This window comes from Gastrolobium bilobum, unplaced genomic scaffold, assembly GCF_033153095.1.
Source record: "Gastrolobium bilobum isolate Gb01-03AN ecotype WA unplaced genomic scaffold, APGP_CSIRO_Gbil_v1 utg26319, whole genome shotgun sequence".
NCBI classification, from domain to species: Eukaryota; Viridiplantae; Streptophyta; class Magnoliopsida; order Fabales; family Fabaceae; genus Gastrolobium; species Gastrolobium bilobum.
Genome location: NW_026898644.1, coordinates 123917 through 141655, shown reverse-complemented (window position 1 = coordinate 141655; position 17739 = coordinate 123917). Strand labels below are relative to the sequence as shown.

Genomic DNA, 17739 nt, shown 5'->3' with positions numbered 1-17739 from the left:
TAAAAACATTTGTGGGAATAACAACTTCAAGCATGTGACTAAAAGGAGCTTGGCCCATCCAACAAGGCAACCACTTTCGTAGAACTACCTAAAGTTTGTCTAGTTACATAATTAAAATAGTTTGTTTAATAAAACAGTTAAAATCATCCAACAAAATTATATCACTTTTATATTTTGAAATACATAATAATTTATAGAACAAAGATGACTATCAAGTATCAACATCATAACCGTACATATCATTAGATTAAATTTAAAATACTATTAAAAGTATTACTTTGGAATACACAATTAAATTCAAAATTCTTGCAATACCCTAAAGATAAAAGAATTAATTATAGTATCAAAAATATTTGATTGAGGCAATTTCGATTTTTAAATTGAGAGTTTTAATTAAAAAAAAAATCTTCTTTACTTTAGAGCAAAACTTAACACCAAAACAACATAGCTAAAAACCCTCCGGTTCAGGTATGCCCAAACTTTTCCATTGCAACATGGTAATTAGCATGACAATGTTTTAATATGTCAATTGGTGAAACAATCGAGAAAATGGTAATCAGCCAAGCTAGGCTCAATCGAAAAGAGTTTGTCTGGATCTCTTCTCTTTAAGTTAGAAGTTATTTATACACTAAAATTAAAAAAAAGAACTAAAAAAAAAGTTAAAAACTATTTAGTGATTACATAAAAAATTTAGTTTAAAAATATATATTTCAATAAAATTCTTTCTCTCTTCCTATTGCTCTTCATTTAAAAAAAACACATAATTCAAGAGAAGTTAATAAGAGCTTAAAAAAAAAACTCTTCCTAAGAAATTTTGATTTTAAATTTTTTAATTTATTATAAAAAAAAATCATAACATATTTGATCTAACTTCTGCTTATAAGTAGTTTCTAATTAAAAAAAAAATGCAAACAGGCACTAACACAACTGCCTTTTTATGAGAGAACAATTCAACCGCTAGCTAAAACAGCTTTTAATTTGTTTCTCTTCAAAATTGTGAGTAGCATTGAGCAAAAAGAAAATTAAGTGAGCCAAATTAGATATAATGCTCCCATCCAAGCAATATACTGAGTTAATTAGAACCTGTTTGGATGGATTTAAAAAAAAAAAAAAAAATCAGTCTCACTACAACGTAGTGTTAATTTGAATGTCTTCTATAAAATAAAAGGACACACAAAAAAAAACCAAAAACCTCCTTTTTTAAATCTAAAAATTTTATATTCTAAAAAAAATAAAAATCAAAAATCAAATTTTTTTTCAAAAACCAATTTTTTTTTCAAAATCTAAACAACTATAACTTTTGTAAAAAAAATACTTCTAAAATAAACAAGGTATAAAAAATCTTTTTTTCAAAAACTCATTCAAATGGGCCCATATTCTGACGAGTGTCCTGAAACACCAGCTACAATTTTACCAAGATGTAATCATTCTTTTATGCTAATATGTATCTAATTATTGAAATATATAATCACCATATAAAGCAATGCAATTGGGCCAGCATATACTCAGCATAATACAAAGAAAAACATTAAAACTCAATTCATCCATCAACACCGGTCCGAATTGAGTTTATGAAGTTTATACATAAATGAGATACCTTAGAAACAAAACTTTATGAGGTTTTCTAACAATTCATGCAAATCAACTTTGACAAAGTCTTTACTAAATGGTGGCAGCATCAACTTCATCTTGAATTCCGCTTTCAGGAATTGACAACTATAAATAATTCTTGAAATCTTCGTTCATGAGCTGCTGCAATGAAATTTCACCCAAAGGAATGGTTAATGGTTTTGGCTGAGTTAGAAAACGTTGAGACACGCAGTTCATTGATGGCCGAGAGCAAGGATTGGGATTTAAGCATGCAAATGCAGTAATGGCAAGACGAACTACGTCTGGTAAAACTTCCATATCTGGTTGTGGAAGGCGTTGATCCAGTACTTCACATAATGTGATGGCATGAGTAGATGCTGATTGAAGTGATGACAGTATTTCCTTAGGATGCCTTCCCACCAAAGTTTCAAGTGCCACCATTCCAAAGCTATAGACATCACATTTTTCATTCACAACCATACTATAGGCAAGCTCTGCATCGATCAGATCAACATAAAGCATGTTAAAGGATCAAACAGAAAAAGAAAAGAGAATATTTGAAATTTGACTGGTTTAAATAAAATCTTTGATTTCTATAAGTTCAGCATGATAAAAACTCATAAATAAGGAAACCCCCCCCCCCCCCCCCCCCCCCCCCCCCCCCCCCCCCCCCCCCCCCCCCCCGGAATAGTAATAATAGCAGCAAACACAGTAACAAAGATCAAAAGATGACCAAAAAAATCAGACACCATATTTAACATGGAAAAATGTCCTCAACGTAAGAGTTGAAAAAACCATGGTAAAATCTCCACAGTCAACAAACAAAACTGTAAGGATTCTTACAAGCAATCTACACACATATACAACCATTTCACAACATCAAATGGTCACCTACAAAGGAGTGTTACAAGCAATCTAAACACATGCTCCTCTCCTCTTTTTTCTCTCTTCAATCCTCCTAACCTCCTCTCTTAATTCTCTTTGTTTGGAAGTTGGTTTTAGGAGAGGAAGGAAAGAAAAAATAGGATTTTAGTAAGTCCTTCCCTTTCTTTGTGAGTTTAAAAAATTGAAGGGAAAGAATTAGAAATTTTTACTAAATTCTCCAAAATCCTCATTCTTCCTAAAATTAAAGTTCTCCCAATTTGAGGGTTTAAGAGAAAAAATATTAAAAATAACTTATTTACCCTTAGCATTAAAATGTGAAAACTAGATAAATGTAAATCATTTTTAAATGTGACATTATTAGAAAAGTCTCAAATATCGACAGAATTTTTCGATGAAAAATATTTCGACAAAAATAGTTATGAAATTTTTGATGAAAATCATACATGTCAAAAAAATTTCGTCAAAACTAAAGACGGAATCAGAGTTTACCATAATCATTGACATAAATTTTTTACGGAAAAAAAATTCAGACAAATCATTGATAGAATCTAAATTCCGTTAAAACTTTCAACGAAAATATTTTCTTCCAAAATTTTGAGGAAACACATTTCCATCGAAAATTTTTGACAGAAATGAATTACGTCAAATTTTTTTAGGGAAAAAATTTCCATCAAAATTGTTCGCAAAAATTTTCGACAAAAAATATTTCTTTCAAAATTTGTGATTAAAAACAGTTCTGTAAAAAAGTTTGACAAAAAAAAAAAATTTGTCAAGATTCTTTACGGAATCTAAATTTCTTTAAAATATTTGCCTCAATTTTTCACAAAAAAAATATTCATCGAAAATTTTAAGGAAAAATATTTTCATCAAAATTTTCAGCGAAACACATTTCCATTGAAAATTTTTGACAGAAAAAAATTTCATCAAGATTCTTTACAGAATTTAAATTTCGACGAAAACATTTTCGTAAAATTTTTTGTTCATCGAAATTTTTAACAAAACACATTTCCATCGAAAATTTTCAACGAAAAATATTTCCATCAAGTTTTTTGATAAAAAACTTTTCCATCTAAATTTTCAACGGGACACATTTCAGTCAAAAAGTTTTGACTGAAAATATTTTTGTAAAAATTTTTGACGAAAAATATTTCGATAAAAAATATTGAGGAAAAAATTATTCTGTCAAAATTCTTTACAGATTCTAAATTTCGCCGAAAGTTTCGAACGAAACATTTCCCTCAAAAATTTTGACAAAACAAATTTCGTCAAAATTTTGGTCAGACCACATTCCCATCGAAATTTTGAACGAAAAATATTCCGTAAAAATTTTTGACGGAATTCTTTTTCGTTTAAAACATTTGATGGAGGAAATCATTTTCGTCAAAACTTTTGAAGAAAATTAAATTTCGTCCAAAATTTCGATAGAAAATTTATTTTTGTAAAAATTTTCATCCAAGAAAAAATTCCGTCACTTTTCGACGTAAAATATTCTGACGAAATTTTCGTCATTTGCAACATAGAAATTTTATCGAAAATACGATCTTTTTTAGTATTGCAAAAAGTACATAAATAATTTTGTTAGAAATTTTAAATTTAATTTAATTTGTAAAATGTAATAATTGTATTAATTTTTAAAAAAGGATAAAATGGTAAAAATATCTCATTAACCCTCTACTTTTCTCCCTTACCATTTTTTTAACTCCCAAGTAAAGGAAGGAAATACCCTTCAATTTTTTTCTCCTTCATTCTCCTTCCTCCCCCTGGATCCCCTTCTTTCCCTCTCCCTCTAAAGTCCCAAACAAAGCCTTATAGCAACTAATTAGGGTGAGAATAATCAAATCATGTAAGTGACTTGCTTAAGAAAAATGGGCTTGGCTTTAAAAAGCAGAGAACCAAACCAACACAGCATTACAAATTAGTGCAGCTACATGTTACATGTATATACTAGGCTTCGAATCAAGTAAACACAAGAGCCTAGGGAAAAAGGGCAAGAGAACTAAAAAGAAAAAAAAATAAAAAATGAAAAGAAAGCAATGAAGAATTTACCCGGAGCTATGTATCCAATGGTTCCAGCAACTATAGTTCGATAGGATGACTCATGTTGGAGGAGTCTGGCCGTGCCAAAGTCAGACACACGGGGCTGCCACTCTGAATTCAGTAAGACATTGCAGCTACTTATGTCTCTATGCACTATTGGAGGAGAACAATCATGATGAAGATATGAAAGAGCATTTGCAATGCCTTTAACAATGTTAATCCTCTTTCTCCAATCCATTTCCACTGCCTCAACATCATCATACAGGACAGCAAACAAGCTTCCTTTCTCCATGTACTGATAGATCAAAAACATGATTCTTTTGTGCAAGCAGAATCCATAAAGCTTCACAATATGTCGATGCTTTATTTCTGATAACACTCTCACTTCATTTCTAAAACTCTCATCAAAAGCCGGCACCTCTGCTTCAAAACCATGGAGTTTTTTCAAGGCAACAACCTTGCCACCAGATAATTGTGCCTTGTAAACACTCCCATACCCTCCAGTTCCAATGCAATATTTCATGTCAAAGTCCTCTGTAGCTCTAATTAAGTTTTCATATCCCATGCTTCCATCATAATTCCATACACAGAAGAAATCACCATTCTCAGTTGCTGCTGTGTTTGCATATTTGTTCTTTGTTGCACGTACTTTACGCAATTTCAGATACACAAGCAGTAAGAGGGCGGCTATTAGAAAAACAAGGATGGGAAGAACTATGAGCAGATGATGTTTTACTTTCATGCTTGTTTTTCTGTGAGCTGAGCAAGGTTGAAATTGGTATGCCAATTGGTAATTTGGAATATCGCTGCATACATCCTTGTTGCCTGTTAGCGCATAAGGTCTGAAGCCATCTGGAATTGGACCCTTCAAATTATTGTAGGACATGTCCACGAAATCAACATGAAGGAGATATTGGGGAACCATTCCCGTGAGATTATTGTAGCTTAGATCCAAAGAGGTGAACTTTGGAAGATATCCAAGCTGTGATGGCATTTCACCACCAATGCGGTTGTGACTGAGCTCGACAGTGGTTAGCATTGCAAGGCTTTCAGCGAACAAGGATACTATGTTCCCACTGATCGTGTTATTAGAAAGATCTAATGTAACAAGATTTTTGAGGAACCCCAACTCATGAGGAATGGAGCCATTAATGTCATTGTCAGCGAGGATTAGGGTCTCTAATTGCCTAAGATTTCCTAGTGAAGGTGGCATCTCACCTTCAAGTCGATTGATGGAAATGTCAAGATTTTTTAATCGAGTGAGATTTGTAAGCGAAATAGGCAAGTTCCCACTGATCATATTAGCAGATAGAACTAGTGTAACAAGATTTTTGAGGAACCCCAACTCATGAGGAATGGAGCCATTAATGCTATTGCCAGCGATGATTAGGGTATCTAATTGCCTAAGATTTCCAAGTGAAGGAGGTATCTCACCTTCAAGAGCATTGTTGGACAAATCGAGATAAGTGAGTTTAGGGAGAATACCGATTTCTGGTGGGATCCTCCCTCGTATTCCAATTTCGAAGAGCTCAAGCTGTTCTAAATTCTGGAAAGCAGAGAGGTTGAGTGTTGCAAATTCAACCCTTCTTTCATATGAGTACCGGGGTTGGATTGCTGTTATGCTTCCAGCGTCGTTGCAAACTATACCTGTCCAATTACAGCGTTCGGAGATATTATTATCGTAGTATGATCTCCACCATCCACTATTGAGTAAAGCATTTGCTTCAAAGTCAAGCTCAAGCTGGGATGATGATGCAGCAGCAGCAGCAGCAGATCCTCCTAACTCGAATGGAGTCAACATAGTAGTCACACTCACACCACAAATAAGAAAAAAGGCTGTCCATATTTCTCTCCCATGCATTGTTTGCTTTAATGTGCACAGACCGAAATGTTTAAACTCCAAACCAACTTTGTTTATGAGTTATTATTATGTTTATGTTTATGTATCACAAACTAAACTTGAATGTTATGTGACTGACTAAACTGCTCGTTGGTTGGTGGTGACTCTTTTATTCTCACAGTCACACCCCGCTTGACTTGTACAACACGCGTCAACGTAGGATTTGAGGCATTGCCACGTTGACTGAGCCTACTTGTATGTTACGGCATTGCTTGACTTAGGGTCAACTCTCAAGATTTTAAAATGCAAGTTTCTTAGAGCATGGAAGTCTATGTGCGTGGGTGGGTCTGCCTAGCCTAGACTAGTATGAACCCTTTTACCCATATTACGGGTTTTTTTTTTATATACATAAATAATTAAAAAGATTAAACAGCGTGGGTTTGAATGATGAAACATTGCACCTGTATCAGGTCCAATACGTATGCAGAAATCGTAATGATATTGATATGTAAATTAAAAAAATTTGTGGTAATAACAACTTCAAGCATGTGACTAAAAGGAGCTTGGCCCATCCAACAAGTCAACCACTTTCGTAGAACTACCTAAAGTTTGTTTAGTTACATAATTAAAATAGTTTGTTTAATAAAACAGTTAAAATCATCCAACAAAATTATGTCACTTCTATTTTGAAAAACATAATAATTTATAGAAGAAAGATGACTATCAACATCATAACCACCATAATAATTTATCACATATCATTAGATTAAATTTAATTCTGACTACATTCATATTCTAAATGCTCATCGATCTTAACGATCCCATAGCAGGGCCATATAAGTAAAAGATTAACTGGTCTTACAATAACATGCAAGACAGCAAAGCTAGGCACGCAACAATCGAGAAACACAAACACAACTGCCTTTTTATAAGAGAACAATTAAACCGCAAGCTAAAACAGTTCTTACTTTGTTTCTCTTCGAAGTTGTGAGTAGCATTGAACAAAAAGAAAATTAAGTGATCCCTGTTTGTATGGACTTTTTTTCCTTCAAAACTGTTGTTTTTAATAATAAAAAAAGCCCTTCTCGCTGCAACTTAATATTTGGATGTTTGCTTCAAAAAAAAAAATTCACAAAAAAAAGTCAAATACTTGCTCTCTTTTTTTAAAGCTAAAAAATTTAGCTTAAAAAAAATAGAAGTCAAAAGTCAAATTTTTTTCAAAAGCCAAACTTTTTTTCAAAATCTAAATAACTTTAACTTCTATAAAAAAAACTTTTGAAATAAGCAAGGCATAAAAAAAACCCTTTTTCCAAAAAAACTCATTCAAACGAACTCTTCTGACAACAAGTGTCCTCAAACACCAGCTACAATTTTACCAAGATGTCATCATCCTTTTATGCTAATATGTATCTAAATATTGGACTATATAATCACCATAATGTAAAGCAATGCAATTGGGCCAGCATATACTAAGCATAATACAAAGAAAAGCAGTTTAGCATATAGCAACCAAAAACAAAAGCCGCACCACCATCTCAGCTTGTTCTTGCCAACTCAATATAGGATTGACAATGGTTCAAGAAACTATCAATTTCCAAAATACAACCCTGAAGAAATAAACAGGTTTTTCCACCTTTTATCCCTTGTTCCTATCTCGGCTTGGTGGTGTGACAGACAAGTGCGATAATCGATGATAGGTGTACTTATCTCCAAAAGCTGATATTTTCTCAATTGACGCATGCCATGAATAAAAGTCAGGCAAGCTATTAAAACACCCATCCAAGGAGCTCCTTTATCTACTACAATCTTCAAGATATTGGATGCCGCCTCCTGCAAATTTTCCAAGCCGAGGAATAATTTGCAGCATTTAATCATATTCGAGATTGAAATGGATGCTACAGAACACATTTATATCTAACTTCCTTTATAATGTCATATCTAATATCCATTCCCATTTATGGACTCTGCTTATGCAATACAAGTTTAGCATTAAAAGACTACCACCACCAAGAAGTTTAGCACTAAATATTTATACAAAAGTGACTATGATATTCAAGTAACACCAGCTTCATTCATTTTTTCAAGATCATAGACCCTATCAGCAACCAAAAACATTTTTAATATTGCAATCAGGTGATTTCATTGCAAATTTCAACGTAGAAAATCAATTGTTTTCAAGAAAATTAATCAAAACACTTGACTTTGATATACACAAAGTTGTCTCAAATTACCTCTTTGGTCGGCTTCGGTCTTCTTCATAATCCATCACTCCACCAGATTCAGAGCAGATCTCCTCATGACCTCTGAAGTCAATGTCGGCCTGCTTATAGGGTGTAACTTCTGCCACGACGTAAGTAAGACTCGTCGACCAATATATTCCAAAAATAAAGAAGAGCAGGCAATTATCTGTGCGTATAAATAAGACTGATACTTCTATATTATCTGATAAAACTACAAATCCACACAGAGGACAGCCTCGATGTTGGAGCCGCATACGTTATGGCTAAACACTCAACTGAAAATGTTATTTTGGTTATACTAAAGAATAAGAGCGTTTGCGCAACACAATTTCCCTAAAAATTTGAAGTCATTAATATGGAGATATGCAGGCGGTTTGGATATTGCTTTTATGCAAACAGTTATCATCCTTACCTACTATTTTTCCATCATAATTTTGTTCCCTTCCTTCGTAATAGTACATGGTCTTTTCTCATAAATGTCTTTCAGTAGCCAAACTTCGCCATCCCAAATAACTATATATAGTAGCTAGAGTGGACCGTGAAGCAGACCAACCCAATCAAACAAAACTAAATCATCAGATTGACATTTTTTTCTCAAAATTAGAGACGTTCAATTTTGGTTCCAAATATATTTTTTAAATACAGTCCTGTCCACAGTGGAAAATTTCCAAATTGATTTCACCAATCCAATCCAATATTAATAATAATAATAATAATAATGTTTTTCCTCTTGTATTTGATAAAATAATGAACAAAGTGAGGCTTTTCCTCCTCAGACGAACAAAGTTCTATAAACCGTTCTTTTGCAAAATCTAACAGATAATGATTGGTTCCATTCAAAGATAAGCTTAAAGCCAAACCAATCCCACCCACGAATGCCAGGAATATGCAATGACACTAAGCTATAATGAAAACAAGAATGCAGCTTGACTGCACATACTTGGCTTCTAAGCCATCATCAGAATAAAAATGGGACATAAAATAACAAAAGGATTAGTGGGTATCACATTTTTAATGGTTTGACAATCAGTTAGATATTTGAGTTAGACTAAAGCAGGGATGCTATACAGAAGCTGTCAATAGCAGTTTTCCTGGATAGTAGTTATGATGACTAGCTGCTATGATGGTAAACTTGAGATGGCTTAGTAGGATTCTGTTATTGCTATGATTAAGATAAAAAAAAAATGTACTAAGCTTCACTTGCTAAGAGCTAAAAGAAAAGATAATATGGATTCGGCTTCCACTCCTACAAAACAAAATGATCGAATTCAATTGCTCAGATACAACTCCAAACCAAAGATTATTGAGCATAGAAACAATAGGACAAAGGATGGAAAAATGAATGGGAAACCTTGCTCGTGAATATATTCAAAGTCCTCAGACAGAAATTAATCATTTTAAGTGGTCAATTTGCATCATGTTTATTTTATGTTCACAAATAGTGCTCATGAGAAATCCAGCTTGCACCATACACCCACCAGATATTCGAACACCAAACCCAGAACACACACAGATAAACAAAAGGATATATGAAAACTTCAACATATTCAGTACAAACCCTTTATAAACAAAACCATCCTGCATCAGTCAAAGGCACAGAAGCGAAGGGTAGAAATATCAATTCTGGCATAGAGAGCCACATAATGGAGAAAATGTATACAATATCAAAATTACATGAAAGTAAGCCACTAGGATTGGTCTAGTGGTCAGGGGTTTGGGTAGTTTATATTAGGTCACGTGTTCAATTCCCACCATTGTATCCAAAAAAAAAAAAATAATTACATGTAAGCATTCTTATGGGACATTTTCTCATCTGTATTTAAGAAAAAAATTTGTTGAAGAAAATAAAGAGATAAAAATAAATTCAACCGACCTTGAAAATGGACTTCTTCACTTCTTCTACCTTCTCTTCCACATCCTTCCTGTGCTTCTTGTCAATTTCACTCATAGCATCGGCCCATTTTATCTTCTCTTGAATTGAAACAAGCAGATTTTCTGACGTAGATAACCTATATTTCCCAATCATGAATTAAATTTTAATAGTAATTGCCAGAGAAACTCCACATATCACATCCCAAAAATTAGCATAATGTAGACAAAATGCCATTTTGAGAAGTTTCGAACCAAAGAAACAACACAAGCAGAATTGCAAAACAAGAATCAAAAGCTTCCGATAAAATACAAAATTGTGACAAGCTGATAATTGGAAGTTTAAACCAACTTCAACCGAGTTTGGATGCTAAACAGACTAAAATACAAGCTGTTTTCAAAAGTGGTAGTTGAAAATTTCAAAGCTCTGAAGTAACGAAGCAAAGAAATCAAAAGTTTACACTCATATTACAGCTGTCCAGTATCACTACCCATGTTTACTGTCAGATAAAGAAATTTATATATTTTATTTCCAGATATCGGTAATTGATTTACTATTAATCAGACATATGACTACAACTTAATTAAGCCCCAACTTCAAAAAGATAGATTACCAGTTAGAGAGAGTCTGTATCATGCTCCCCAGTTGACCAGGCCTCAAATCCCTACCTGCTGCAAATTGGACCTGAAATAACCCTCAAAGATCAACTAAATTCCTAATAGAGGACTCATTAAATGAAAAAAATTAGAAAGGGATTAAAAGAGCATTTTTCCAAAAAATAAAAAATTAATAGATGATGATGATCTAGGACCTCAAAGCATCTCCGCAACTGATCCAGCTTTCCTCTGACAATTCCCTGAAGAGAGCATGATAAGTTAAAAAAACATATCCGCTGATCATTAAATATTGTTTCCAATTAATTAATTTGACAATCCTTAGGAGAAGGACAGAATGAAAAAATAACACAAAATGATAAGAGCAAAGAGCAAGTATATTAAAATTTAAACAAAAAAAAAAAAGACAAGTACCATATAGGCACTAAATTATTAAACAGAGATTAATCATATAACAATTACAGCGCTGTTTTATAGATCCCATTTAGTGTAAAGCTATTCTTGGGATTGTAATACTGAATAGGATAAAGACAATTTATTTTTTTCATAAGCAAAGACCTTATAAGGCATAATCCCCAAACGTTTCCATTGTGAACATTTCCTTGGCAGATTTTGAGTGATTTATGGATTTCCTATAGTTTTTGCTGATGGTTCTTGCATAAGAATTGGAGAGCTTCAGAATAGATACATTACTTTTTCTCTCCGGATTCCATCGGAAAGATGTGATGTTATTACCACCCTAATATTCCTCTTCCTCTACTAGTGAATCTTTTTATTGTAATAAAAATAAACAATAATCATCATTATGATAACATAAATGCATATTCCATTAATTTTTCCACACTTGAGCAGAAATATACTCTCTGGAAGGGAATGATGCCTACCGCATACATGCATTCATTAATTAGAAAATCTTCAAGTTCACGAACATTGGTAACATCTAACTCCTGCATAAGTTGGTCATAGGGTAGTACCTAAAAGAAAAATCAAAAACTATGAATTTGTACAAATTAATTTCTAATATTGGAAGACAAGGATAAAAACTCAAACAGCAAAACCAAATATAGCAACAAGACATTCTACAAAAGTTCAAAGAAAAAGAGAACACATTTTTAAAATGATGAATTGGATGAAACAATCCCTATACAAAAAATCAAGGAATGGGTTCTACGGAAGATTTATCCATTTTTTATAGGAAAAGAAATATGATTAAAGTAAAGAGGACTAAGTGGAAGATAAGATATGCTCAAAATTAGAGAAAACTAAACCCTCAAACAACCTTGAGCAAAACACCATAGAGAAACCATAAACGCAACTTTATCCTATGATAGGTCTAGGGGCAAAGAGACACCATTACAGATGCAAGCATTGCTAAACGGATCAAAGGACAGAAAAAATTGCACACTTGACACAATTTTAGCCCCCCCCCCCCCCCCCCCCCCCAAATGAGAGGTGAGACATTTCATTTGTATAACTACAAGCAAGTTCAGCAATCTAGCAAATCAAACATATCAAAATGAATGACCATGAAAAAAGGGGCATCTTGGGTTAACAAATACAACACATAAATTAAATATGAAATTGATGGCACAAAAAGAAAACTTATCAAGTCCCTTGATGATGACCCAGAAAAAAGAAGATGCTTTTATTTAACAAACATAATAAATAAAATAAAAGTATGATGGCAACCACAAACAAATAAATTCCTCCCTATCTCAAACAGAAATTATTGTTGAAGGGACGTAAAGGGAGATGGGGCAAGCTCTAAAACACAAAGGAACATCAAGAAAATTAAAAATGCTGCAAGGCTGCCCAATATCTACATATCCGAGAAAATTTCTTGAAAAAACCATGACTGGAACACAAACTAAAATGAAACATTTAGACGTGTCTAATAAATTTAAATTAGTTTCCACTTATAACATAACTTATACCAATGATAGAAAAGCAAGTCATCTGGACCGGAGTAGGTCACATGGTGCTTGCTCTCACATTATAATGGATCAGTAATCACCCTCAATCATTAAGTCAAGCAAAGCAGCAAAACAAGGTAGCTAATAAGACAATACCTTGTATGTCTCGGCCAGTGTAAGAACTGTAAGTTGCTTAAGCTTTAGGATCTGCTCAGGTATCAATTGTGGAAGACGATCAGCATTACCTGTAAGCCACTTAAACTGTTTAACAAGTACCATTATGCCTTTTCTATTTAGGCATAAATAGTTTTTTTATAAAAAGCACAGACTCACAAAACAAAAATAACAAATTATGAAATGAGTTTAAATTTATAAATTCTCCTAATGATATTATTCACATAGTATATGTAAAGAATCACTTCAATCCAAAACCTTAAGGTGTTGGGTGAAGGCCTTTTTAATGGTTTATATTATTCTCTAACACACCCTCACGTAAGAGCCCTTTGGACTTGAAACGTGAATATTGCATAGGCTCAATTTTTTTTGTCTTTTGGTTTTACTTTATGCTTATTTAATTCCACAAGTGAGTGGGGGGCGGTGAAGATCGAACTCGTAATCTCGTGATCACTGAAGCTCTGATACCATGTAAAGAACTACTTAAAAAGGTCTTCACCCAACACTTTAAGATTTTGGGTTGAAGTGGTTCTTTACATGGTATCAGAGCTTCAATGACCATAAAAGGTCACGAGTTCAATCATCATCACCCCCACTTTCTAATGGAATTAAATACACACAAGATAAACCAAAAATTGGACCTACGCAATATCCACACTTCAAGTCCAAAGGGCTTTTGTGTGAAGGAGTTGTTAGAAAATAATATAAACCATTAAAAAGCCGTCACCCAACACCTTAAGGTTTTAGATTGAATTGGTTATTTACAATATAAAAACAATGCAAGATGTATACTTTAAAGGCTTTTTACATCACAAAACAATATGCAGAACCTATTGGGGTTCAAAACTAGTAGGATGTGATTGTTACCAATCACAAAAATGAAAAATATACCTCCATCCTGGCATGCATACCTTATAATAAGCCCGCATGTAAATATAAGTAACATTAGAAGTAGCTATGAGAAGAAGCAATAAGAGGCTAGTGAAGTCAATAACAAATGGCAGCAAGCCAAAAGCCATAACTGTATGGTGGATAGTGTTGGCCAAAAGTAGAAGCATGGCGATGAAGTTAAAAACAGTAGTTAAGACTGTAATATATATTAAAATTTAAAAGCCTGGCAGAATATATTTAAAAAAAAAACTACCAAATAATATCGAGGATAATAAACATGATAGAAACATTTTCCAGCAAATAAAATTCACCAAAAGTAGCACAAATAATAAAATACGAATGCATTATAAAAGGAAAAAACGACACACAGAAATTCTAAAACTATCAAAGCAGGATCTAAACATGATAATGTCACCATAGACTAACAAGTAAGAACAATTCAAAAACCCAAAACAACATAAATGGCTAGACTATTGGTTCTCCTCATTTCTCAATCATCCTCTTCCATATAATAATCCTTATAGAGGTCATGGTATACATTATTAACATCAAAATACATTATTCACCATACACATGTCATGGTATAGTGCTGGGTGGTTGCTACAATATTGATCGAAGCTATCAACAACATTCCACGGGAAAAGAAAAAACAATCAATGAAGTTGGGAAAAATTCACCCAGAAGACAGAAATGCTGGAAGAAAAAGAAAACAGAAAGGTAAATCCTTAGTCTTACTCTTGTAATCACTCCATGTTCCATGTGCAAACAACCGAAGCATATCAAGGTAGACTGCATTCTCAGTTGCTTCAAGCTGCAAGAAATCATGAGTCAAAAAATTACAGCAGACATGAATTTCTCAAATTGAATAGATAAAACGGAGTTCTCATGTTACTTAGAAGTTTTCATATTACCTCGAAAAGTTTATTTGCCAGCCGAAAGAGCCTTAACAAAATAATGATTTTATAAATTATAATAATAATCTTAGACAAAATCATCAAATATATATATATATAAAAATATTTCTGCAGTTGCTGCATATAAGTTATCTGCATTTATTCCTAAACAGCCGTCGTCTTGAAAATAAAATATTAAAAAATTATAATTATAATTATAAAACACCTTTCGTCCCAAAACGACGTGGTATTGGCTTACAGCAGAAAAAAAAGCGAACTCATATATATATATATATATATATATATATATATATATATAAATGCCCACCACAAAACATGGTTGATTTTATAGCACCCAAAATAGAATAGACTCAAATTCATGATCACAGAGAACACAAACACCCTAAAACAATTAAAATATATATATATGGGGAAAAATTAGCAATCAACATCCACGCTTAGATGCAAACAAAGCAATGTATACAAAACGTTAAATAATAATAATAACAACAAAAAGAGTAAAAAAAAAAAATTGAAGCGGAGAGAGAGAGTAAGGAAAAAGGAACCTGTAGAAGATTGGGGAGGGCGAGAATCTCGGAGAAAGCGAAGAGGGAAGGATGAGAAGTGGCTTCGACAAGGACGGAAGCGAGTGCGGCAGCGTTGGCGGCGGCAGAGGCTTGCTTCACGAAGTGATCGATGAGCTCCGATTGCCTCTGCTCGATGTCCATCTTCGACGAAGAGGAACGAACTAGGGTTTTGAAAGGGAACCGATTCGATAAAATCGAAGGATTTCAGGATTAGGGTTTCGGTTCAGGATTTGAGCTTTTGGAATTTAATTTTGATTTTAGATACTTATTTTAGGGTTTTTGGGTATTTGAGAGCTTGCCTTAATCTGAAGAAACGCTCTCCCGGAAGAGCTGTTTGTGAGTTCAAGTTGTTATATACTAGCGCTTACTTAATCCGAAAATTTTCTAGTAATTAAATTAAGAATTCCGTACGAGGGAGGGAAAAAAACAAAAGAAGAAGGAATGCAATAAAATTTTGTTGGCTTTCTGTTACTAATTCAACCGAATTAGTTTACAATAGAAAAATCTCAAAAAAATATCTATATTTAATTACAGGATATCTGAATTATAATACAAATATGTTGGATAAATTAATTGAGCGTTTGGTAGAGGAGAAAAAAAATTTATCCGAGAATCTCGATTTTCAAAAATATGATTTTTACATTCACTTTACGATAATATTTAAAAAATTAAAATTTAGAAAAATTTACTTTCTCAGAAATCTTGAAAAATGACGCGTACCAAATGCCCCATTAGAGTAAAATATTAATGTTGTTTCTATAAGGTATATTATTCATTAAAATGTAACAGTGTTAAGTGTTAACTTCATATAATCATGCTTGTAAATTATTATTTTTTAGTAAACTCGAGGTGTTCCTATCTCGTACGATAGGACTAATCCCTTTGTAGATTGGAGTAACAGTTTTCACCAATGGCTCCAAAGTACTTTTCGTATTAATCGAATCCATAACTTCATCAGCCATAAGGGAACGCCCTTGAGCTATAGTCTGTTTATCAACTGAGCTACACCTTGGAGTTTGCTTATAATTAATTATGTTATGATATATCAATTCAAAGAAGTGAAAACACATTATTTGACTCCATTTTCCTTTGCACATTCATCATTCATTCTCACTCTTAGGAAACCTTATTATCTCCATTAATGCAAAATCTGATTTTCTTTTTTTGGAGGTTACAGGAATCGAATACAAACACACACTCACACACACCCTATTACACACACCCACACCACTAGGCTAGCCAACGAAGCACGGACACTCCAAAAAACAGGGAGTGTCGTGTCCGACACGCTCTAACACGTTCCAACACGGTGTCTGACACACGGTCAACATTCCCGACACGTTGACCATTTCGACACACGAATTTGACTGTGTCCGACACGGTCAAATGGCATTTTCGTAAAAAAAAAATTACAAGTTTAAAATATATTAATAAAGCTTCCACCTGATCATATCAATTTTTTTTTCCCCTTAAGTAGATAAGAGATCATCTCAGCATCATTGTTGTTAATTCCTATCACGCTCTTGTTGTATCTCCTTCTCTCTGATCTCTCTCTATATGATTTTATCTCTCTATCTGATATTATCTCTCTCTCATCCGAGTTCCTATTTTTTTTATTAAAGTTCCCACCTCTATAACGTGTTGATGGGTATTATTAATTTAGTTTCATTTTTTTGTTAAATTATTGAATATTAAATGAAATATACGCTATATTAATTAAAAATATAATTTAATATTAAAACGTGTCCTAACGTGTCGAAATCCATATTTTTTTAAGATTGACGTGTCAGAGTGTCTTGTCGTGTCGTGTCACGTGTCGCGTATCGTATCGGTGCTACACAGAGGCTAGCCCTAGTGGTTCGCAAAATCTGATTTTCTAATACATACAATACTAGTGTACATACACATTTCGTAACTCGTACACTGACAAGGGAATAAAGAAAAGTAGAAGAGAGAGAACTTTAACTAATCCACGTAAGCTACGCTAACTATACATGGAAACATAAAATAGAAAAGTTAGATCCTGTTTGATTGTGTTCTGGTTTTTTTGTTTTTAAAACTGTTTTGTTAAAAGAAGAAGTAATTTGAAATATAACAAATTACAATCAAACGCAAGTTTAAATGAAGCATCAGACATGATTGTGATTTGTTTGACAAGAAAAGGAAAGCAACACATTTGGCATGATTTGAGATATAAGATTTGGA

General features: G+C 33.2%; 2 protein-coding genes across 5 annotated transcripts; both read right to left on the bottom strand.

Moving 5' to 3' along the window:
* Window positions 1–1562: 1562 nt before the first annotated feature.
* On the bottom strand, window positions 1563–6313 carry LOC133317981 (MDIS1-interacting receptor like kinase 2-like). Its single transcript, XM_061519903.1, has 2 exons — window positions 4522–6313; window positions 1563–2084 (listed from the first exon to the last, which is right to left on the bottom strand). Exons 1-2 carry the CDS (start codon window positions 6311–6313, stop codon window positions 1717–1719), a joined length of 2160 nt encoding a protein of 719 aa, XP_061375887.1. The 3' UTR covers window positions 1563–1716.
* A 1420-nt stretch (window positions 6314–7733) lies between these two features.
* On the bottom strand, window positions 7734–15880 carry LOC133317972 (COP9 signalosome complex subunit 7). Of its 4 annotated transcripts, XM_061519885.1 has the most exons (10): window positions 15514–15880; window positions 14790–14865; window positions 13146–13234; window positions 11961–12050; window positions 11274–11318; window positions 11076–11146; window positions 10466–10601; window positions 10151–10170; window positions 8584–8712; window positions 7734–8182 (listed from the first exon to the last, which is right to left on the bottom strand). In XM_061519885.1, exons 1-10 carry the CDS (start codon window positions 15673–15675, stop codon window positions 8161–8163), a joined length of 840 nt encoding a protein of 279 aa, XP_061375869.1. In that variant the 5' UTR covers window positions 15676–15880; the 3' UTR covers window positions 7734–8160. The 4 variants fall into 4 exon arrangements, with proteins under 4 accessions (XP_061375869.1, XP_061375871.1, XP_061375872.1 ...); XM_061519887.1 differs by lacking the exon at window positions 10151–10170 and having other exon boundaries at window positions 7735–8182; window positions 8584–8675; window positions 15514–15879; XM_061519888.1 differs by lacking the exon at window positions 10151–10170 and having other exon boundaries at window positions 7735–8182; window positions 8584–8692; window positions 15514–15878.
* Window positions 15881–17739: the final 1859 nt, after the last annotated feature.